This window comes from Thalassophryne amazonica, chromosome 9 (assembly GCF_902500255.1).
Source record: "Thalassophryne amazonica chromosome 9, fThaAma1.1, whole genome shotgun sequence".
Taxonomy (NCBI): domain Eukaryota; kingdom Metazoa; phylum Chordata; class Actinopteri; order Batrachoidiformes; family Batrachoididae; genus Thalassophryne; species Thalassophryne amazonica.
In genome coordinates this window covers 30352470-30375848 of record NC_047111.1, presented here as the reverse complement: position 1 = coordinate 30375848, position 23379 = coordinate 30352470, and the positions used below count along the sequence as shown (strand labels likewise).

The following is a 23379-nucleotide window of genomic DNA, read 5'->3' as shown; positions in this document are numbered from 1 at the left end:
TTGAAGATCAAAAGTCTGGGTGTGGGACAAGCACAAAACGGCAATATTTGCATATAATGATGCTGAAAAAAGGTGAAAAAGTCATCATAGACTACTAGAACAAATTTCTTAACACAGTTTCATTGTAAAGATAACTATAAAAGTGTGAAATTTCCCCTTTTTTCTGTTTTTCATACAATATGATCAAAGGACATAAGTGCCCGTAGTCTAAGAATCACCCTAATATGGACAAACATCTCTGAGGAATGTTTCCAAAACCTGCATTTTTAATAATCATGTGTTGTGAAGCACTGTAGGTCAACTTGTGTTGTTTCTAAACGTGCTGTAGAGATAAAATGACAAGAAAATCCTGAAAAGCAGTCGTCAGAAATGTCCAAAAATAGCTAAAAAGTTTCAGAACAGAAATAAAAGCTCTTAAAGCAGCACTTCCTGGTGGTCTCCAATTCCTGTCTCTCTGGGTTATTACAGTTTTCTGTCCTGACACTGGACCTTCTGTCTTCATTTCAGCGTCCTTCCCACAGGGTACCTCTGATCTGAAAGAGGTGGACTGTGACAACCACATGCACATAGAGTGCATTCCCCATGTGAGAGTGTGTGAGCGCCACATAAACAAACCTGAGGCCCTGCCACATGGAACAGTCAGGGAACTCCTTGCAGCTAAAACCTGAAGAGATGTGGATTTTTATCTATTGTTTTAAATGGGGGGGAAAAAAAACAACAAAAACCCCTACAGTTTAAGAAAAGAAAACCGCCCAATTTCTAAAGTTTTGAACAGTGACAGAATATGAAAAATGTTGCAGCATCTGTAAGTGTTTGCTGAATTCAAGCTAAGGACGTGTTGAAATTAACAGAATGGAGAACTCTGGAGGGAGCTGTGATACACCTAATGGGGCGGCTAACACGGCTAATTACCAAGCTAACAGCAAAAAAACAAAAAACAAAACAACACTTCCAATCAGGGAAGACTTTTCTCACCTGCTTCCATGACATTTGAAAACAGTGAATATCCAATGAGTGGACAAAAGAGAGACTGAAACAAGAGAGAATGTGCAGATCAGCAGTGAAGCTGTGTGTCCAAGGAGCTCCACAGTATGTCTCCTGCAGTATTTTTGCCTGTGGTTACAGTACCGGTCCACACCTTCACAGAACAGAACATTTCTTTTCTGAAAGGGAAAAGGGTCCAGAGAGGATGAGGAGTTATTTAGCAGCCAGCGAGCTGATGAAGGCTGCATACTGGTCAGGGTAGCAGCGTTTGTACTCCTTGATCTTCCTGCTGATCTGTTTGGGCGTGTCCTGGTAGTAGTTCTTCTCATCTCTCGCCATTGCCTGCAGGGAGACAAACAAGCACATGACCACGTTTTTAATTAAAAAGAAAAAAAAAAAGGAGGCAATCATGTTTGGGAATCATGAAGTAAAGAAATATTCTACAGTGACAAGAATCTACAACAAGGATGTTCAGAAAGCAGATCTGATTGAAGGATAAAAAAAAAAAAAAAACAACCTCTAAACAATAGCAATTTGTCAGGCAAAAATAATGTGAGGTGTGGTCAGATGGCGGCGCTAACATACAGGCCAATCACCACTTCAGGGTGAAAGTGTTTTGATGGCCCCATTTTGATTTTTGCACATAGGAAGTAAATTTAGGTAAAAAAAAAACAAAACAAACAATCCCAGTGGATTAATTTAACATGATGTATTCGTCATGCTGCATAACTGCTAAATGTTTCAGCTGCAGTTAAAAATAAAAACTTAGCAGCACTTTGAACAAAGCACAGTTTACCAATTCTTATAACAGTCCTCTTTCTGCTGTACATATTTTGTTGGATTCCTGTGAAAAGTACTAAGCTGGTAGTAGGGGTCTATACCGGGACACTGTATTACCAAAAGCGCCGGTATAAGGCATGTGGAATGCATACCGGGAATCCCATCCCCATATTTTAAATCCTCCACATCCACATCACAGTGAATCCAAGCCAATTTTTGCCACGCCCCCTAAATCAACATCATGTTTATGCTCCTACCTTGTAGTTGTCATTGTGTTCTCGGATCATGTGCTGAACGTACGCTATCAGGTCAGAAGACAAAGTCTTGGTGTCTTTGACAGGACGACTGGCCTCTTCCTCCAGCTCTGTACCATACAAACAGGATTATAAAAAAAAAACAAAAAAACACAGGTATCAGAGGCGCCTGAGTTAGAATGACAGTATTTACTTCCCTCCAGCCACTACACACAAGAAAACAGCGCAAAACTAGAGCGCCAAGGGCCCTATGGGTTACTGGATCGATTAATGCCCAAGGCAAAGTGGGCAAACGGACAAATCTTCCAAACAAACAAATCTACAGAAATACTTTTGGGACAGGAACATGGGCAATGACCAATATTGCACCCTTGTTAAATTAAAAGAAATTTACAGGACAGTTTTTGAGAAAATTGGGTCCAAATACCCAAATTGGCTGTTTTCGGCATAAAAATGTCCACCATTTCCAAACGAACGAATCTATAGGCGCTTTTCCACTTCACAAAAGTAGCACTACTCGGCTCGACTCTACTCGTTTTTTTTGTTTTTTTTTTTTGCTTTTCCATTAGGGTAGTATCTGGTACCGGGCTCTTTTTTTTTAGTACCTGGTCGGGAGCGGTTCCAAGCGAGCCGAGCCGATACTGTGACGTCAACAGGCTGCCGGCCACTGATTGGTCAGAGAACGTCGTCACTGGACGAGTCATGAGTGCGCCGTCCGAGAGGAAAATCAAAACCCGCCATTTTTAAATAGTCACAGCGGCGTTACAGCGACCGTTGTTTTTTACTCGCACAAAACCACACCGTGGTCTGTGGATGAGCTGCGGACGTTTATGTTTGGTGGCGGAGGAGAGAATACGGAGGTGGATGAAGCGATCCGAAATTAGGCCGCACTCGGCTCACTGGACATTACAGCAACTCAGAGAACAGCTGAAAAAGTTAAAAGTGATTAAAGGACCACAATGACCGGAGCAGATCGGACCGCAAGGGCTGGAAACGGTTCGACTGCAGGAACGCTATTTACGGACACCAACCGGCGAGCAACGGGAGGCAGAATGACCGCGACTCGGCTTTGTTGGAAGCGACGGATGGTAAGTGTTTTTGTGACTGTAGTCTGCTTGAAAGCACCGTTTAACGTTCCTTATCCCATTGGTGGTGGGAAGCACACTTTAACAAACTAAGATTGTGAGTCTAAACTTGTGTTAAAGTAACATCGTTGTCTCATGTACGCGGACAGTGAGCTAGCTGACTGCTAACTAGCGAGCTAGCTAACTCCGTGCTCCGCTTTAAAGTATTAACTTCTGACAGAAAAACACCAAGTCAGCAAGACAACAAACGTGTACATTTGACTCATTTAGTGCCATTACGGTGATTTTTTTTTTTGACACGTCGCCATTTTGTGTTTTTGTTGAAGAATCCAGTTCCATAAGCGAGGAGGGTTCGAACACCAGCTTCAACATCTGTATCAACGTCCAGCACCACGTCATCACAGGTAAGAATAACGTGTCTCACATCACCTTAACTTTCCCAAATACGATATATATATACAGGATGACACCCCCCCCCCCCCACCAAAAAAAAAACAAAAAAAAACAAAAACAAATCCAGAACCCATAAATATTGTCATAAATCCCAAAGTTTCAGTTATCTTGATTGCTTTGCATAAAAGTCATGTTCTTTCAAAATGATCCTCCAAATGATCTGATTTGTTGGAGGATCATTTTGAAAGAACATAATTTTTATGCAAAGTGACCAAGATAAACTCTGGGGAATGATCATACAGAGACTGAAGTTTTTTTTTTTTTTTTTACTTTCCCCATTTCTACCTTCATTATTGTCCAGGCAAGAGATAAAGGGAGCCTGTTCCAGCAGGAGAATCTCACCATCTTGAGTGACGTTGAGGCTGAAGCTGAACTGGGTTCAGTGTGATCAACACATCCGGCTGATCCTTGAGGAAGCAACGGTGGTGGATGCTGCATTTAATCAGGCATATGTTGGCATGTTGGGTGACCTTGTGCACGTGATGCATGACCGGGGCATGTGACCTGCACCCCCAACCCAGACTACAGACACATGAAACTTTTGTAGTGTGTGTTGCTTTTTTTGTGTGTGTGTGTATTTGCTCTTTTTTGTTGCAGTAAACAATTTGACTCATGTGACTGTATCATAATTTGTCATTTCATTCTGAGTCAACAGTAAAAACATTTTGGTTCATTTCTAAGAATTTTTAATTTGGGTTTTTGCAGCTCCAGAAGACACTGCACAACTACACCTGGCTGAATCTTTACACAGATGCTGGAATAATCATGTCTAAACTGAGATTTGAACAACCAGTTTTACTGTCTGTTACATTTACATTTATGACCCCATTAAATGTAAAACTTATTTTACTACTGGATTATGCTTAAACAGCTTTTTAAACTGTTAGCCTTTAAATCAGTAAACCTTGGTAACTTTTACAAATCAAAATGATGTTACACAAAAGTGGAGACATTTTAGCAAAAAGTACAAAAGTTTATTCAGAATTCATAGTGAAACATAACTGGTGTATAACATGATGACAAAGGTGTCCCATTCCGTGGCATGAACCTCCGCAGCGGTGACTGAGAAAACCATCTGAAACACACACATACAGCATACATATTTTAATTAGTGCTGTCAGGTTATTAAAAAAATAATGTAAGTGATTACAGGGTTTGTGATTAGTTAATCTATAATTTAATTGCAGGTATATTTAAAAAAAAAAAAAAAAAACAGCTCTGTGTGTGTTTGGGGCACTTTTTGGTTACATATCAAGGAGGTATTAAGCTGTAAATTGGTCTTAAATTGGGAGAACTGTAAGTGTAATTTGGATGGGTTAAATGCAGGCAAATTTCATTGTATTTATGTGTACAATGACAGGATATAAATGTCTATAAAACAGAATTGTGGGAGTTTGAAGGCTGATTCTTTCTGCACAATATGACTCATTTAATAATTATCTTATTACATTTCATATTTTAAATTTGTCCATTGAACATTAAAATCTGGATGAAAAACAAATGTTTTTAATGTGTTTTAAGCCTGTTCGAGTTCAGTGACGACGTTAATTAACGGTCATTAAAACCGAATCAACATTTTGTGCGTGAACGTCAGTAAATGCACAAACTCCCACATTTGAGATTTAACAATAAGTTATCGAAGCAAGTTACTTTGGTAAAAAAAAAAAGTATTGACATTAACGTTTATTGCTCAGAAACGCGTCTTTATTCACAGATCAAGTCACTGACGTCAAAACAAAATGGAGCAAAGTGTGACTGAAGGCCTGATAGGTACTGTAATTAATCTAAATTAACGCTTTATTTTGACAGCCACAATTTTAATAGTTAATAGCGAGAGCCTGCAGTTATTTACGACCTTAGGAAGCTAACGATTAGCTTACCGTCATGCTTTGCTTCTTCATCTCTAGCAGCTTGTATCTTCTCGTCTTCATCTTCATATGAATTCCCAAAGTCTTCTGTACGTCTCAAGCGTGTTTTGTCTCGCCGCCAATAACTTTCTCTTAAAAACTCACAGCAGTAAACACACGGAGTTCGCCATTGTTTATGTTTGTGTCGCGTATAAAACGACGTCACTGCAGTTTGCTCTGCTGACCCCGCCCACCTTGAAGAGGTACTTGCAGTAGAAAAGCTCGCGCTTGGAACCAAACCGAGTAGAGTAGAGCCGAGTAGTGCTGGAGCTTTGTAGTGGAAAAGTGGCTTATGACTATAATTTTTTGACTTGAAATATGCCAATGACCCATATTACACCCATGTCAAATTAGAAAAAAAAATACAGTTTTTTAGAAAATTGCCTTAAATGACTGCCATTTCCAAAAAAAATGTATCTATGAATAAGACTTTTAGATGGGAACAATGTGCCAATGACTCATACTATGCCCTTGCCACATTAGAAAAAAGTTAGACAGTTTTTGAGACACTGCAATAAATGGATAATGATGATGATTATGACAACTACTACAGACTCCATGCCAAAAAGGGAGTTATTGTTCCTTTCTGCGATAGAGTGGCATCCTGTCCAGGGTGTGCCCCGCCTCTCACCCTATGACCGCTAGGATAGGATCCAGCTTCCCTGTGACCATTAAATTGAATAAGTGGGTATAGAAAATAAATGAATGATCCCCATGTAGTTATTAGAAAATTCTGATTAACATGGTGTTAGTCTTTCTATTTAAAAGCATGATAAAATAAACCAAAAAAAAAAAAAAGTGCTAAATAAATAAATAATCACTAGGATTATTTTGTTTTGCATGATTTGTCAATGGAATTGTCCACCATCCATAAATTGTCTATAAATTCAAAAATAAGTTGCTATATTAGCAGTCAGCCCTTAACCCACACTAAAACATGACTGTAGGAAATAAACACTATTTATTTTAAGAATAAGCAGTAGGTTTTATGATGACAACAGTGACATTTATTTCTATAGAGCACTGCAGTAATTCTAATTAATAATTAAATCACAATATTCTCTGGTGCAACTAATACAGTATATCAGGAAAAAAAAAATCACATCTTTGTCACTAACAATAATTATTATAATGACTACTTATAGTATAAGAATCAAAGCCCTAAACAGAATAAACTAATAATAAAATAATTGGGGGGTGGGGTGGAGCAGCATCATGACTGTGCCCCCAAATCATGAGGTCAGCCACTACACACACACACACACACACACACACACACACACACACACACACACACACGAGTGTTGAAAGTTAAACTTACGCCTGAGAACGTAGGGCTTGGTCACAATGTTTTCTGAAGCCGTCGTATGTGTTGCTGCACCGATGATCTAAACGAGACAACACATGTTCAAACATTAAAAAAAAAAATAGTCGTTCATTTACAATTTACAAGTCAAACAGAACATATGAGTGACATGGAAGGAACGTGTTCTGGCTTCTTCCTTTTTTCCTCTGCTTCACGACAGTGGATCTGATATGGACCTGTATGTTGATGTGGCATAAGCTTTATACCAGATGCACTTCCAGACACAACTTCACATGATAGGGAGAAGGGCCACGAACGGCCTTTATTTTATTTATTTATTCAAACCCTGTCTGTATGTATCACTTCAGTGTGAGTCTCAGCGCCATGTGATACAGTGAAGAAAAAAAGTATTTGAACACCCTGCCGTTTTGCAAGTTCTCCCACTTAGAAATCATGGAGGCATCTGAAATTTGCATCTTAGGTGCATGTCCACTGTGAGAGACATAATCTAAAAAAAAAAAAAAAAATCTGGAAATCACAATGTATGATTTTTTTTTAATCATTTATTTGTATGTTACTGCTGCAAATAAGTATCTGAACACCTACCAACCAGCAAGAATTCTGGCTCACACAGACCTGTTAATTTTTCTTTAAGAAGCCCTCTTATTCTGCACTCTTTACCTGTATGAATTGCACCTGTTTGAACTTGTTACCTGTATAAAAGACACCTGTTTACACAATCAATCACACTCCAACCTGTCCACCATAGCCAAGACCAAAGAGCTGTCTAAGGACACCAGGGACAAAACTGTAGACCTGCACAAGGCTAGGATGGACTACAGGACAACAGGCAAGCAGCTTGGTAGAAGACAACAACTGTTATGATTATTTATTAGAAAGTGGAAGAAACACAAGATGACTGTCAATCTACCTCGGTCTGGGATTCCATGTAAGATCTCACTTTGTGGGGTAAGGATGATTCTGAGAAAGCTCAGAACTACACAGGAGGACCTGGTCAATGACCTGAAGAGAGCTGGGACCACAGTCACAAAGATTACATTAGTAACACATGATGCTGTCATGGTTTAAAATCCTGCAGGGCAGCAAGGTCCCCCTGCTCAAGCCAGCACATGTCCAGGCCCGTTTGAAGTTCACCAGTGACCATCTGGATGATCCAGAGGAGGCATGGGAGAAGGTCATGTGGTCAGATGAGACCAGAATAGAGCTTTTTGGAATCAGCTCCACTTACGATGTTTAGAGGATGAGAACAACCCCAAGAAAATCATCCCAACCGTGAAGCATGGGGGTGGAAACATCATACTGTGGGGATGCTCTTCTGCAAAGGGGACAGGACAACTGCACCGTATTGAAGGGAGGATGGATGGGGTCATATATTGCAAGATTTTGGTAAACAACCTCCTTCCCTCAGTAAGAGCATTGAAGATGGGTCATGGCTGGGTCTTCTGGCATGACAAAGACCCCAAACACACAGCCAGGGCAACTAAGGAGGGGCTCTGTAAGAGGCATTTCAAGGTCCTGGAGTGGCCTGGCCAGTCGCCAGACCTCAATTCAATAGAAAATCTTTGGAGGGAGCTGAAACTCCAAACCCGAAAGATCTGGAGAAGATATGTATGGAGGAGTGGACCAAAATCCCTGCTGCAGTGTGTGAAAACTTGGTCAAGAACTACAGGAAACGTTTGACCTCTGTAATTGCAAAACAAAGGCTACTGTACCAAATATTAACATTGATTTTCACAGGTGTTCAAATACTTATTTGCAGCAGTAACATACAAATTAATTATTTAAAAAAAATTATACATTGTGACTTCCGGATTTTTTTTTTTTTTAGATTATGTCTCTCACAGTGGACATACACCAGATGAAAATTTCAGACCCCTCCATGATTTCTAAGTGGGAGAACTTGCAAAATCGCAAGGTGTTCAAATACTTATTTTCCCCACTGTAGATTGGCATCTTGTCCAGGGTGTGTCCCGCCTCACGTGTTATGACTGCTGGGATCAGCTCCAGCCTCCTCTGTGACCCTTAATTGGAGTAAGCGGGTATAGAAAATAAATGAATGACTGAATGAAGAGTCACGGGCAGCTCATGCCGCAAAGAATATATAAAATTAATCAATTTTCCAGGAACTTCCTGCTCCGTAACCTCCTAAAAGCACGACTGGCCTTTAACCACATGCGGTTTGTAGAAGCTACATCTCGTGGTTAGTGCTTTAGTGCACTAGCCACAAGATGTACGAAATGAAAATAAAATGGATGACCAGTATCTGCTGAATAATTTTATTCAACCAATCAGGCTTAACATAATTTAAGGAATAAAGTAGAAAGTACCTCCACTGGTTAATAATGCCAACAATTATTTCCTTCACTAATAAGCACACTCAGTCCCCCCCAAATTATCAGTGCACATATTCAACATTTTTACAGTCTATTACAGTGTCCAGAAAACATTAGATGCCGCCCCAATCAGTCTATCAAATTTATGCTTCAACTTACCCCCACTCCTGAACAACACCCAGAGATACTTAAACTCCTCCACCTGAGTCAGTAACCCTCCCCAGACCCAGAGGAGATAATAAAAGCTTTTCCGACAAAGGATGATGCTCTCAGATTCGAGGGTGCTGATTCTCATCCCAGTTCCTTCAAACCTGCTCAGTCCACATCAAAGGTTGCTGTCTGATTAAGCCAACAGAACCACATCATCTGCAAGAAGAAAAGATGCAACTCTGATGTCACCAAACTGGACACCCTCTGGTCCATGAACATCATGAACAGGACTGATGACAAGTGGCAGCACAGGTGGAGTCCAACCCATTGGGAACACGCCCGATGTAATGCAGAGAATGCGGACACAGCTCCTAGATCGTGTATTACAGAGGTTCTGGGGCCTCATACTCCCGTAATACCACCCACAGGACATCTCAAGGGTAGCATGCCTTTTCCAAGTCCACAAAACACATGTAGCCAGGGGGGTCATCAGTGTTAAAAAAAAATAAAATAAAATAATAATAATAATAATTGGCAAGGGCTGAAGACCTGAAGTCCCTGGCAGGGGGTCTGGGGGTTCTCCCCCAGAAAAATTTTAAATCTCAGATGCATTTTCAGGTCTATTTACCCACCAAAAAAAATCTAAAAAAGTTTTTGTTGGGTCAGGTCAATTTTTCAACCCCCGTCTTTTCACACAACTTGTATGGTGCTACCTGTCTGTAATTCAAATTGAACAACAGAAGTATTTATAGCACATTAATGCATCAACTTGTTAAACCTTCACTCCCTTCTGGGTTTTCCAAGCTTTGGCAGGAGCTTTGCAGCTATTGATAATCTCTCTTTTCAAAATCTTAGCCATCTTATGTACAGATGTTTGGGTTTACAGTTGTTTCCCTGGAACAATCCCAGTTCCTGCCTGCGGTCATCTTCCTTTGGCCATTTCTTTTTAAAATACAAATATTGCTTATATTGAAAGATACTGAGCTAATTTATTCACATTTTCACTTCATGTTTAAAAAAAAAAAAAAAGAGGTGAGGGCTCTAGGAAAAATCATTGCTTATCTGGCGAGACCAGGGGTGGCCAAGTTCGGCCCTCAAGAGCCACCTTCCTGACACACTTAGTTGTCTCCCTGCTCCAACACACCTGAATCCAATGAAAGAATGAGCCTTTCATTGGATTCAGGTGTGTTGGAGCAGGGAGACAACTAAGAGTGTCAGGAAGGTGACTCTCGAGGACCGAACTTGGCCAACCCTGGGCTAGACCCTGACTTAAATATTATAAAAAATACATTAACACCAACATTTGTTGAATTAAGCATAATGCAAGTGATAATCAAATAAAAATGTTTTCTTACCTCCCCGTTTGTTTTCCTAACATAGGAAAAAGGAAAAACAAATAAATCACCATTCTTTTCTTTTTCCTCTAACCACTGCCATGTAAACTTGTTCTACATGCCTTCACCACAAGACAGGCCATCCCCCTCTTTTCAAAATTGTGAAATCTGCCATTATGTTTCTGATTTTTTTCACCCCAAAACTCAAGAAAGTCTGTGTCCAGAAGAACCATAAAATGCAGATTTAGCAGGCTAGAGTTTGCATGGAGACAATTTTAAGTAAATTATTCTTCTCAGACAGATTTTGAAACATGTGATCAAAGACTTATCGGTGTGCTAGCTTTTCTGTATGAACAATAACTTAAAAAAAAAAAAAAGTCGGGTCTTTGTTCTGGTCCTGTTGCTTGAACCAGCCCCATTTTCTGATGAACTTTAAATCGTCTCAGGCAGCAGAACGTTTCAATTTGTTTTGTAGTTTCAGCACGGCGCACAGTTCACGGTAAAATCTGTACCGACGTCTCTCATTGCCTACTGTGTGGACATGCGGCGGCACGTAACACTAATCCTTCATTCTCGGTTTCACTGCACAAAATACTCCAAACTAGAGCACTGCACTCGTAGAGCACAAATGTAAAAGATCAGATGCCTCTGTTGCAGTAGACACACTGAGTGAAACTCCTTAGATTTAATGTTGTATGCTAACAGCGTTAGCACTTTTCAGCAGCTGTCAGTAGCTTCACCTGCTCCACTTAATGTATGATTACTGGAAAAAATACATGGCTTATAACTTTTAATGTCCACAACAAAGTAAACTATTAGGAGAACCACTGCACAGGCCCCAAAAATATGATTTAATAAACACCCGAACCCAGGTTAGGTGGTTCGGACTTCATAGACGGGCATGTTTGGGTGTCTTTCATTACACGTAGAGCCATGCACGATCCACCCCCTTTATGCATTGATGAGTTCTGACTTTCTGATTGAGAAATGTACATAATGCCGGAAGTATTCTACAACAACAACAACAACAACAAAAAACACACGGCCAGCAAAACAAAAATAACCCGCCTTCTTCTTTCGAGTTTATTGGCGGCTTGCAAACCAACACGGTGCATTACCACCAACAACTGTTTGGGTGTGGAACAAAATGGATTCTGACGTATGGTATCAAACATAACCCAGAAATGTTCACATGTAAGTAAAACCCAGCTGTCTGGGAAACTTTCGTCACTGGTCGTACTCCTAAAACCCTTCTATTATCCTTGCGAGGGTAAAGAGCTGATCCATTTTTCCGTGATCAGGACAGAACCCACATCACTCCCCTCCCTGAATCACAACCATATCGTGGTGGTGGTGGGGGTTGTGTGCTCCAGTGATCCTCTGAGCTGTGTTGTCTGGATTAGCTCCTGGTAGGGCTACACTTCACAAATTGAGGAATTATCCTATTTCTCTAACAGGAGTTTCTCAGTTGCTGGAGCTAAATATACATCCTTTTCTGCCATTTTGTCCCGTGGTGTGCCCCAAGGTTCCATTCTGGGAACTATTCTATTTGCATTGTACTTGCTCCCACTTGGACATTTTGAGTTCTTTTCATGATGTCTCATGTCATTGTTATGCAGATGACATACAGCTGTACATCTTCTTTACTCAACAAAATGTTTCTAGGGTTTCTGTTCTTCAAACCTGCATTAATGTCATAAAAAACTGGATGGTTGCTAACTTTTGGGTGGAGTCAGGCATAGCCAAGATGGCAACATCCAAAAATCAAAAACGACCCTGATCTTCAGAATAATCTATGGGTGATGTCACAGGGTTTGTCAATTACATATTCCCAGTCTGCATGAAAGCACAGACAGGATGATAAGAAAAACCTGTGTATTCAGGCAGAAAGCACTAAATGTTATGATGGCCAGACATTTACCCGATATGGCAACTGTCAAAAACTAGACTGTGCATATCTGAAGTGAAGCAAAGTGTAGCTATGTTTTTGAAATGCTTCTGAAAGATGTCAAAACACAACTGGTAAGCAACCAGCAAGTATTGAATACAGTTGTGGCTGCAGCACCGTCGGCGCAGCGCTTATGAAATCAACTAATGGTAGAATGCAGACTGATCGCTGAAACCCTCTTGTTAAAAAACCTGATACCAATCATTCAAAAACTGCCTCGATCGGGCCTCATACCAATCTTTGTGGCTGGACAGGGCCATCTGTACTACAGAGTTAATAATGACAGCTAAAAACAGATACTCACCGCCTGTTTCTTCACAGGTATGGTTCGGTTTGGATCAAAACTTAGGCCCATGTCCTGCATGTTTTTGGCAACAGAGCTCTTGTCATTCCACGCATTGCGGATCTGTTGACTGAGAAATACGCAAGTCAAAATAACAACAGACACTTCAATTCAATTCAATTTCAATTTTTTTTTTTATATAGCGCCAAATCACAACAAACAGTTGCCCCAAGGCGCTTTATATTGTAAGGCAAGGCCATACAATAATTATGTAAAACCCCAACGGTCAAAACGACCCCCTGTGAGCAAGCACTTGATAACAGTGGGAAGGAAAAACTCCCTTTTAACAGGAAGAAACCTCCAGCAGAACCAGGCTCAGGGAGGGGCAGTCTTCTGCTGGGACTGGTTGGGGCTGAGGGAGAGAACCAGGAAAAAGACATGCTGTGGAGGGGAGCAGAGATCGATCACTAATGATTAAATGCAGAGTGGTGCATACAGAGCAAAAAGAGAAAGAAACAGTGCATCATGGGAATCCCCCAGCAGTCTACGTCTATAGCAGCATAACTAAGGGATGGTTCAGGGTCACCTGATCCAGCCCTAACTATAAGCTTTAGCAAAAAGGAAAGTTTTAAGCCTAATCTTAAAAGTAGAGAGGGTGTATGTCTCCCTGATCTGAATTGGGAGCTGGTTCCAAAGGAGAGGAGCCTGAAAGCTGAAGGCTCTGCCTCCCATTCTACTCTTACAAACCCTAGGAACTACAAGTAAGCCTGCAGTCTGAGAGCGAAGCGCTCTATTGGGGTGATATGGTACTATGAGGTCCCTAAGATAAGATGGGACCTGATTATTCAAAACCTTATAAGTAAGAAGAAGAATTTTAAATTCTATTCTAGAATTAACAGGAAGCCAATGAAGAGAGGCCAATATGGGTGAGATATGCTCTCTACTTCTAGTCCCCGTTAGTACTCTAGCTGCAGCATTTTGAATTAACTGAAGGCTTTTTAGGGAACTTTTAGGACAACCTGATAATAATGAATTACAATAGTCCAGCCTAGAGTAAATAAATGCATGAATTAGTTTTTCAGCATCACTCTGAGACAAGACCTTTCTGATTTTAGAGATATTGCGTAAATGCAAAAAAGCAGTCCTACATATTTGTTTAATATGCGCTTTGAATGACATATCCTGATCAAAAATGACTCCAAGATTTCTCACAGTATTACTAGAGGTCAGGGTAATGCCATCCAGAGTAAGGATCTGGTTAGACACCATGTTTCTAAGATTTGTGGGGCCAAGTACAATAACTTCAGTTTTATCTGAGTTTAAAAGCAGGAAATTAGAGGTCATCCATGTCTTTATGTCTGTAAGACAATCCTGCAGTTTAGCTAATTGGTGTGTGTCCTCTGGCTTCATGGATAGATAAAGCTGGGTATCATCTGCGTAACAATGAAAATTTAAGCAATACCGTCTAATAATACTGCCTAAGGGAAGCATGTATAAAGTGAAAAAAAAAATTGGTCCTAGCACAGAACCCTGTGGAACTCCATAATTAACTTTAGTCTGTGAAGAAGATTCCCCATTTACATGAACAAATTGTAATCTATTAGACAAATATGATTCAAACCACCGCAGCGCAGTGCCTTTAATACCTATGGCATGCTCTAATCTCTGTAATAAAATTTTATGGTCAACAATATCAAAACCAGCACTGAGGTCTAACAGAACAAGCACAGAGATGAGTCCACTGTCCGAGGCCATAAGAAGATCATTTGCAACCTTCACTAATGCTGTTTCTGTACTATGATGAATTCTAAAACCTGACTGAAACTCTTCAAATAGACCATACCTCTGCAGATGATCAGTTAGCTGTTTTACAACTACCCTTTCAAGAATTTTTGAGAGAAAAGGAAGGTTGGAGATTGGCCTATAATTAGCTAAGATAGCTGGGTCAAGTGATGGCTTTTTAAGTAATGGTTTAATTACTGCCACCTTAAAAGCCTGTGGTACATAGCCAACTAATAAAGATAGATTGATCATATTTAAGATCGAAGCATTAAATAATGGTAGGGCTTCCTTGAGCAGCCTGGTAGGAATGGGGTCTAATAAACATGTTGATGGTTTGGATGAAGTAACTAATGAAAATAACTCAGACACAGGACAATCGGAGAGAAAGAGTCTAACCAAATACCGGCATCACTGAAAGCAGCCAAAGATAACGATACGTCTTTGGGATGGTTATGAGTAATTTTTCTCTAATAGTTAAAATTTTGTTAGCAAAGAAAGTCATGAAGTCATTACTAGTTAAAGTTAATGGAATACTCAGCTCAATAGAGCTCTGACTCTTTGTCAGCCTGGCTACAGTGCTGAAAAGAAACCTGGGGTTGTTCTTATTTTCTTCAATTAGTGATGAGTAGAAAGATGTCCTAGCTTTACGGAGGGCTTTTTTATAGAGCAACAGACTCTTTTTCCAGGCTAAGTGAAGATCTTCTAAATTAGTGAGATGCCATTTCCTCTCCAACTTACGGGTTATCTGCTTTAAGCTACGAGTTTGTGAGTTATACCACGGAGTCAGGCACTTCTGATTTAAAGCTCTCTTTTTCAGAGGAGCTACAGCATCCAAAGTTGTCTTCAATGAGGATGTAAAACTACTGACGAGATACTCTATCTCACTTACAGAGTTTAGGTAGCTACTCTGCACTGTGTTGGTATATGGCATTAGAGAACATAAAGAAGGAATCATATCCTTAAACCTAGTTACAGCGCTTTCTGAAAGACTTCTAGTGTAATGAAACTTATTCCCCACTGCTGGGTAGTCCATCAGAGTAAATGTAAATGTTATTAAGAAATGATCAGACAGAAGGGAATTTTCAGGGAATACTGTTAAGTCTTCTATTTCCATACCATAAGTCAGAACAAGATCTAAGATATGATTAAAGTGGTGGGTGGACTCATTTACATTTTGAGCAAAGCCAATAGAGTCTAATAATAGATTAAATGCAGTGTTGAGGCTGTCATTCTCAGCATCTGTGTGGATGCTGAGAATCCTTGCTTGCCTCTACTGGTGGTTGGCTCTCACTGCGGTATTGTATCACTTCCTGTTCCGGAGCACAGCGGTGTTTTTCTGTATCTGTTAGCTGTTTAATCTGCGCAGTTAGATTGATCTAGTTATCTAGATTACGATTTGTTTCCCAGTGTAATCTTTACGTGCCTTAACTAAAGCACTCCTTCTGCTGAATCACCTCTAAATTATTTACACATTATTCACTTTGCGTGTTTTTAGGAATCCGCTAGCTTAGCGTAGCTACTAGCTCTTAGCCGATTTAGCATGGCGGCTTCTCCTGTCTCTCCCGCACTTTTCTGCTCTGGGTGTGAAATGTTTAGTTATTCCTCGGCCTCCTTTAGCAGTAACGGTACTTGTAATAAGTGTAGCTTATTCGTAGCTTTGGAGGCCAGGCTGGGCGAATTGGAGACTCGGCTCCGCACTGTGGAAAATTCTACAGCTAGCCAGGCCCCTGTAGTCAGTGCGGACCAAGGTAGCTTAGCCGCCGTTAGTTACCCCCTGGCAGATCCCGAGCAGCCGGGAAAGGAGGCTGACTGGGTGACTGTGAGGAGGAAGCGTAGCCCTAAACAGAAGCCCCGTGTACACCGCCAACCCGTTCACATCTCTAACCGTTTTTCCCCACTCGACGACACACCCGCTGAGGATCAAACTCTGGTTATTGGCGACTCTGTTTTGCGAAATGTGAAGTTAGCGACACCAGCAACCATAGTCAATTGTCTTCCGGGGGCCAGAGCAGGCGACATTGAAGGAAATTTGAAACTGCTGGCTAAGGCTAAGCATAAATTTGGTAAGATTGTAATTCACGTCGGCAGTAATGACACCTTACTGTGAGTTTCTCTGTGAATTTTCAGACCTTTTGTCTGACTTAGTGCTTAGCTCAGATAAGATAATTATAGTGGGCGATTTTAACATCCACACAGATGCTGAGAATGACAGCCTCAACACTGCATTTAATCTATTATTAGACTCTATTGGCTTTGCTCAAAAAGTAAATGAGTCCACCCACCACTTTAATCATATCTTAGATCTTGTTCTGACTTATGGTATGGAAATAGAAGACTTAACAGTATTCCCTGAAAACTCCCTTCTGTCTGATCATTTCTTAATAACATTTACATTTACTCTGATGGACTACCCAGCAGTGGGGAATAACTTTCATTACACTAGAAGTCTTTCAGAAAGCGCTGTAACTAGGTTTAAGGATATGATTCCTTCTTTATGTTCTCTAATGCCATATACCAACACAGTGCAGAGTAGCTACCTAAACTATCTCGTCAATAGTTTTACATCCTCATTGAAGACAACTTTGGATGCTGTAGCTCCTCTAAAAAAGAGAGCTTTAAATCAGAAGTGCCTGACTCCGTGGTATAACTCACAAACTCGTAGCTTAAAGCAGATAACCCGTAAGTTGGAGAGGAAATGGCGTCTCACTAATTTAGAAGATCTTCACTTAGCCTGGATAAAGAGTCTGTTGCTCTATAAAAAAGCCCTCCGTAAAGCTAGGACATCTTTCTACTCATCACTAATTGAAGAAAATAAGAACAACCCCAGGTTTCTTTTCAGCACTGTAGCCAGGCTGACAAAGAGTCAGAGCTCTATTGAGCTGAGTATTCCATTAACTTTAACTAGTAATGACTTCATGACTTTCTTTGCTAACAAAATTTTAACTATTAGAGAAAAAATTACTCATAACCATCCCAAAGACGTATCGTTATCTTTGGCTGCTTTCAGTGATGCCTGTATTTGGTTAGACTCTTTCTCTCCGATTGTTCTGTCTGAGTTATTTTCATTAGTTACTTCATCCAAACCATCAACATGTTTATTAGACCCCATTCCTACCAGGCTGCTCAAGGAAGCCTTACCATTATTAATGCTTCGATCTTAAATATGATCAATCTATCTTTGTTAGTTGGCTATGTACCACAGGCTTTTAAGGTGGCAGTAATTAAACCATTACTTAAAAAGCCATCACTTGACCCAGCTATCTTAGCTAATTATAGGCCAATCTCCAACCTTCCTTTTCTCTCAAAAATTCTTGAAAGGGTAGTTGTAAAACAGCTAACTGATCATCTGCAGAGGAATGGTCTATTTGAAGAGTTTCAGTCAGGTTTTAGAATTCATCATAGTACAGAAACAGCATTAGTGAAGGTTACAAATGATCTTCTTATGGCCTCGGACAGTGGACTCATCTCTGTGCTTGTTCTGTTAGACCTCAGTGCTGCTTTTGATACTGTTGACCATAAAATTTTATTACAGAGATTAGAGCATGCCATAGGTATTAAAGGCACTGCGCTGCGGTGGTTTGAATCATATTTGTCTAATAGATTACAATTTGTTCATGTAAATGGGGAATCTTCTTCACAGACTAAAGTTAATTATGGAGTTCCACAAGGTTCTGTGCTAGGACCAATTTTATTCACTTTATACATGCTTCCCTTAGGCAGTATTATTAGACGGTATTGCTTAAATTTTCATTTTTACGCAGATGATACCCAGCTTTATCTATCCATGAAGCCAGAGGACACACACCAATTAGCTAAACTGCAGGATTGTCTTACAGACATAAAGACATGGATGACCTCTAATTTCCTGCTTTTAAACTCAGATAAAACTGAAGTTATTGTACTTGGCCCCACAAATCTTAGAAACATGGTGTCTAACCAGATCCTTACTGTGGATGGCATTACCCTGACCTCTAGTAATACTGTGAGAAATCTTGGAGTCATTTTTGATCAGGATATGTCATTCAAAGCGCATATTAAACAAATATGTAGGACTGCTTTTTTGCATTTACGCAATATCTCTAAAATCAGAAAGGTCTTGTCTCAGAGTGATGCTGAAAAACTAATTCATGCATTTATTTCCTCTAGGCTGGACTATTGTAATTCATTATTATCAGGTTGTCCTAAAAGTTCCCTAAAAAGCCTTCAGTTAATTCAAAATGCTGCAGCTAGAGTACTGACGGGGACTAGAAGGAGAGAGCATATCTCACCCATATTGGCCTCTCTTCATTGGCTTCCTGTTAATTCTAGAATAGAATTTAAAATTCTTCTTCTTACTTATAAGGTTTTGAATAATCAGGTCCCATCTTATCTTAGGGACCTCGTAGTACCATATCACCCCAAAAGAGCGCTTCGCTCTCAGACTGCAGGCTTACTTGTAGTTCCTAGGGTTTGTAAGAGTAGAATGGGAGGCAGAGCCTTCAGCTTTCAGGCTCCTCTCCTGTGGAACCAGCTCCCAATTCAGATCAGGGAGACAGACACCCTCTCTACTTTTAAGATTAGGCTTAAAACTTTCCTTTTTGCTAAAGCTTATAGTTAGGGCTGGATCAGGTGACCCTGAACCATCCCTTAGTTATGCTGCTATAGACGTAGACTGCTGGGGGGTTCCCATGATGCACTGTTTCTTTCTCTTTTTGCTCTGTATGCACCACTCTGCATTTAATCATTAGTGATCGATCTCTGCTCCCCTCCACAGCATGTCTTTTTCCTGGTTCTCTCCCTCAGCCCCAACCAGTCCCAGCAGAAGACTGCCCCTCCCTGAGCCTGGTTCTGCTGGAGGTTTCTTCCTGTTAAAAGGGAGTTTTTCCTTCCCACTGTAGCCAAGTGCTTGCTCACAGGGGGTCGTTTTGACCGTTGGGGTTTTACATAATTATTGTATGGCCTTGCCTTACAATATAAAGCGCCTTGGGGCAACTGTTTGTTGTGATTTGGCGCTATATAAAAAAAATTGATTGATTGATTGATGTTAAAATCGCCCACTATAATTATCTTATCTGAGCTAAGCACTAAGTTAGACAAAAGGTCTGAAAATTCACAGAGAAACTCACAGTAACGACCAGGTGGACGATAGATAATAACAAATAAAACTGGTTTTTGGGACTTCCAATTTGGATGGACAAGACTAAGAGTCAAGCTTTCAAATGAATTAAAGCTCTGTCTGGGTTTTTGATTAATAAGCTGGAATGGAAGATTGCTGCTAATCCTCCGCCTCGGCCCGTGCTACGAGCATTCTGACAGTTAGTGTGACTCGGGGGTGTTGACTCATTTAAACTAACATATTCATCCTGCTGTAACCAGGTTTCTGTAAGGCAGAATAAATCAATATGTTGATCAATTATTATATCATTTACCAACAGGGACTTAGAAGAGAGAGACCTAATGTTTAATAGACCACATTTAACTGTTTTAATCTGTGGTGCAGTTGAAGGTGCTATATTATTTTTTCTTTTTGAATTTTTATTCTTAAATAGATTTTTGCTGGTTATTGGTGGTCTGGGAGCAGACACCGTCTCTACGGGGATGGGGTAATGAGGGGATGGCAGGGGGAGAGAAGCTGCAGAGAGGTGTGTAAGACTACAACTCTGCTTCCTGGTCCCAACCCTGGATAGTCACGGTTTGGAGGATTTAATAAAATTGGCCAGATTTCTAGAAATGAGAGCTGCTCCATCCAAAGTGGGATGGATGCCGTCTCTCCTAACAAGACCAGGTTTTCCCCAGAAGCTTTGCCAATTATCTATGAAGCCCACCTCATTTTTTGGACACCACTCAGACAGACAGCAATTCAAGGAGAACATGCGGCTAAACATGTCACTCCCGGTCCGATTGGGGAGGGGCCCAGAGAAAACTACAGAGTCCGACATTGTTTTTGCAAAGTTACACACCGATTCAATGTTAATTTTAGTGACCTCCGATTGGCGTAACCGGGTGTCATTACTGCCGACGTGAATTATAATCTTACCAAATTTACGCTTAGCCTTAGCCAGCAGTTTCAAATTTCCTTCAATGTCGCCTGCTCTGGCCCCCGGAAGATAATTGACTATGGTTGCTGGTGTCGCTAACTTCACATTTCTCAAAACAGAGTCGCCAATAACCAGAGTTTGTTCCTCGGCGGGTGTGTCGTCGAGTGGGGAAAAACGGTTAGAAATGTGAACGGGTTGGCGGTGTACACGGGGCTTCTGTTTAGAACTACGCTTCCTCCTCACAGTCACCCAGTCGGCCTGCTTTCCCGGCTGCTCGGGATCTGCCAGAGGGAAACTAACGGCAGCTAAGCTACCTTGGTCCGCACGAACTACAGGGGCCTGGCTAGCTGTAGAATTTTCCACGGTGCGGAGCCGAGTCTCCAATTCGCCCAGCCTGGCCTCCAAAGCTATGAATAAGCTACACTTATTACAAGTACCATTACTGCTAAAGGAGGCCGAGGAATAACTAAACATTTCACACCCAGAGCAGAAAAGTGCGGGAGAGACAGGAGAAGCCGCCATGCTAAACCGGCTAAGAGCTAGTAGCCGCGCTAAGCTAGCGGATTCCTAAAAACATGCAAAGTGAATAATGTGTAAATAATTTAGAGGTGATTCAGCAGAAGGAGTGCTTTAGTTAAGGCACGTGAAGATTACACTGTGAAACAAGTCGTTATCTAGATAACTAGATCAATCTAACTGCGCAGATTAAACAGCTAACAGATACAGCAAAACACCGCTGTGCTCCGGAACAGGAAGTGATACAATACCGCAGTGAGAGCCAACCACCACTTCAATAATAAAACCTGTACTACAGCAGCCAGGCCAACACTGAAACACCAGTGAAATTCAACTGTTTCCACACAATGACGGCGTGTTTCTGGATGCACCGTCTAGTGTCCTCTAACTCCCAGGATCATTGCCCAGTGGGGAAACAACTTGAAACAGGCATTCAAAATAAGTAAATACATATTTACCATCAACTGTTTTTAGTAGATAGTATATGTGGGTATACTGCACTAATCTGAGTCTGTATAATAGAACAGAATAGTTTAGTTAATTTACAGTTATTTTATTCAAAAACAGTCCTCTCCGGAAAGTAAAGCAGATCATATCTGTGAGCTCACATATGCCAACATCTGACAGGCCTGAAACTTTGGACATTTAAGTACCCCAGTCAGCAGTTAGATATGAATTAATAACTTGACCAAACCACTTTGATTTTTTTTTTCAGTTATTCACACAGCGGCTGTGCGAATAGCCATTTCCAAATTTAGACGGCCGGTGTCGTGCCAAAGTAATTATCCCTGCCAGAATTTGTATCCCCTGGCGCAGGAGCGCGCATTCACTCAGTGCTGCGCTTCCAGACGTTCTGCAGCCCTTTAAACGATCTCCTCCTGCTCCCAGACAACAATAACAACATGTTGGTTGTTCAATACATGACATTAAAAAAATAAGTTTCATAATCTTTTGACGACATTTAATGTACGCGTGTCTTCACGTCAATTATACGCACAGACACAGAAACGGTGTCCAACATAAAAAACGCTGAAGACGTTAATTAAAAAAAAAAAAACTGTAACCCGTTTATATATGTAAAAAACACGCTGTAAGACGTTTATATACGTAAAAAAAAAACACACACAAAAAAAAAAAACACGCTGTAAGACGTTTATGATCGCACCACCGTCAAGATAATCCAATGATTTTCACTCTTTCTTCAGTTCGTTCATTTGATATTAAAATATGAACAGTTATAAAATGTACACTCTTGTATTTCTCTGACTTTTTCTGTTTTAAATAAAAGATATGCAGTCAAATGTGATGTGAGTGATGGTTGTTTTGGTTTACAAGAAATAAAATTCAACCTTTACACTGAAAAAAAAATCCAGTTGTTTTTACAGAAAAATTCTGTCAGCTGTGGTTTACATGGGAGTTGTCAAAATTACAATGAACATGTAAATGGTTTGCACATACATATTTATGTAAATTTTACAGTTTAAACCTGTAATTAAAAAATATTAATCTGTAATTTTGACAGTCTTTGTCATGTTGAATTGGCATGGCCATGCTGATATTACACCTTTTTCTTTTTTTTTTTTTGTAAAAATTACAAATATATTAAGTCCCTTTGGCTGCTCCCATGATTTAACTCAGGGTCACCACAACAGGGGTGGGCAATCATGTGCCATAAAGGGCCAAGACACTGCAGGTTTTCTGTGCAACCAATCGCCTCAGCAGGTGATTTCAATAATGATCAGGTGTCTCAGCAGGTGATTTCATTGACAACCAGGTGTTTATGTTCAGAGCAGAAGCTCATCAGCAACCCACCTGCTGAGGTGATTGGTTACATGGAAAACCTGCAGTGTCTCGGCCCTCGATGCCCACCCCTGCCACAGCAGATGCAAGGAGAGTCTGCATGTTGATTTGGCAGAAGCTGTACACCAGATGCCCTTCCTGCTGCAACACCACATTACACAGTGAAATGTGGCAGGAGTGGGGTTCGAACCAGGAACCTTTGTTACTGAAACCAAGTGCACTAAACACTTGGCGACCACCCCTGATATCTGTCTGTATCATAGATTAATAAGCACAGTAGCTTTGTGGTTAGCGCATGTTGCCTCAGAGCAAGAAGGTCATTGCTTTGATTCCCACCTGTGGCCTTTCTGTCTGGTGTTTGCATGTTCTCCCCATATTTGTGTGGGTTTCCTCCAAGTGCTCCGATTTCCTCCCACATTTAAAGAA

General features: G+C 40.7%; 1 protein-coding gene across 1 annotated transcript in view; it reads right to left on the bottom strand.

Moving 5' to 3' along the window:
- Nucleotides 1-1180: 1180 nt before the first annotated feature.
- nop16 (NOP16 nucleolar protein homolog (yeast)) overlaps nucleotides 1181-23379 on the bottom strand; it is a 37777-nt gene continuing 15578 nt past the window's right edge. The window contains exons 4-7 of the mRNA XM_034177855.1: nucleotides 12860-12968; nucleotides 6785-6851; nucleotides 2022-2128; nucleotides 1181-1326 (exon numbers count right to left, since the gene is read on the bottom strand). Of these exons, the coding sequence (XP_034033746.1) occupies nucleotides 1198-1326; nucleotides 2022-2128; nucleotides 6785-6851; nucleotides 12860-12968 (412 nt within the window). The 3' untranslated portion in view covers nucleotides 1181-1197. The remainder of the gene's footprint in view (nucleotides 1327-2021; nucleotides 2129-6784; nucleotides 6852-12859; nucleotides 12969-23379) is intronic.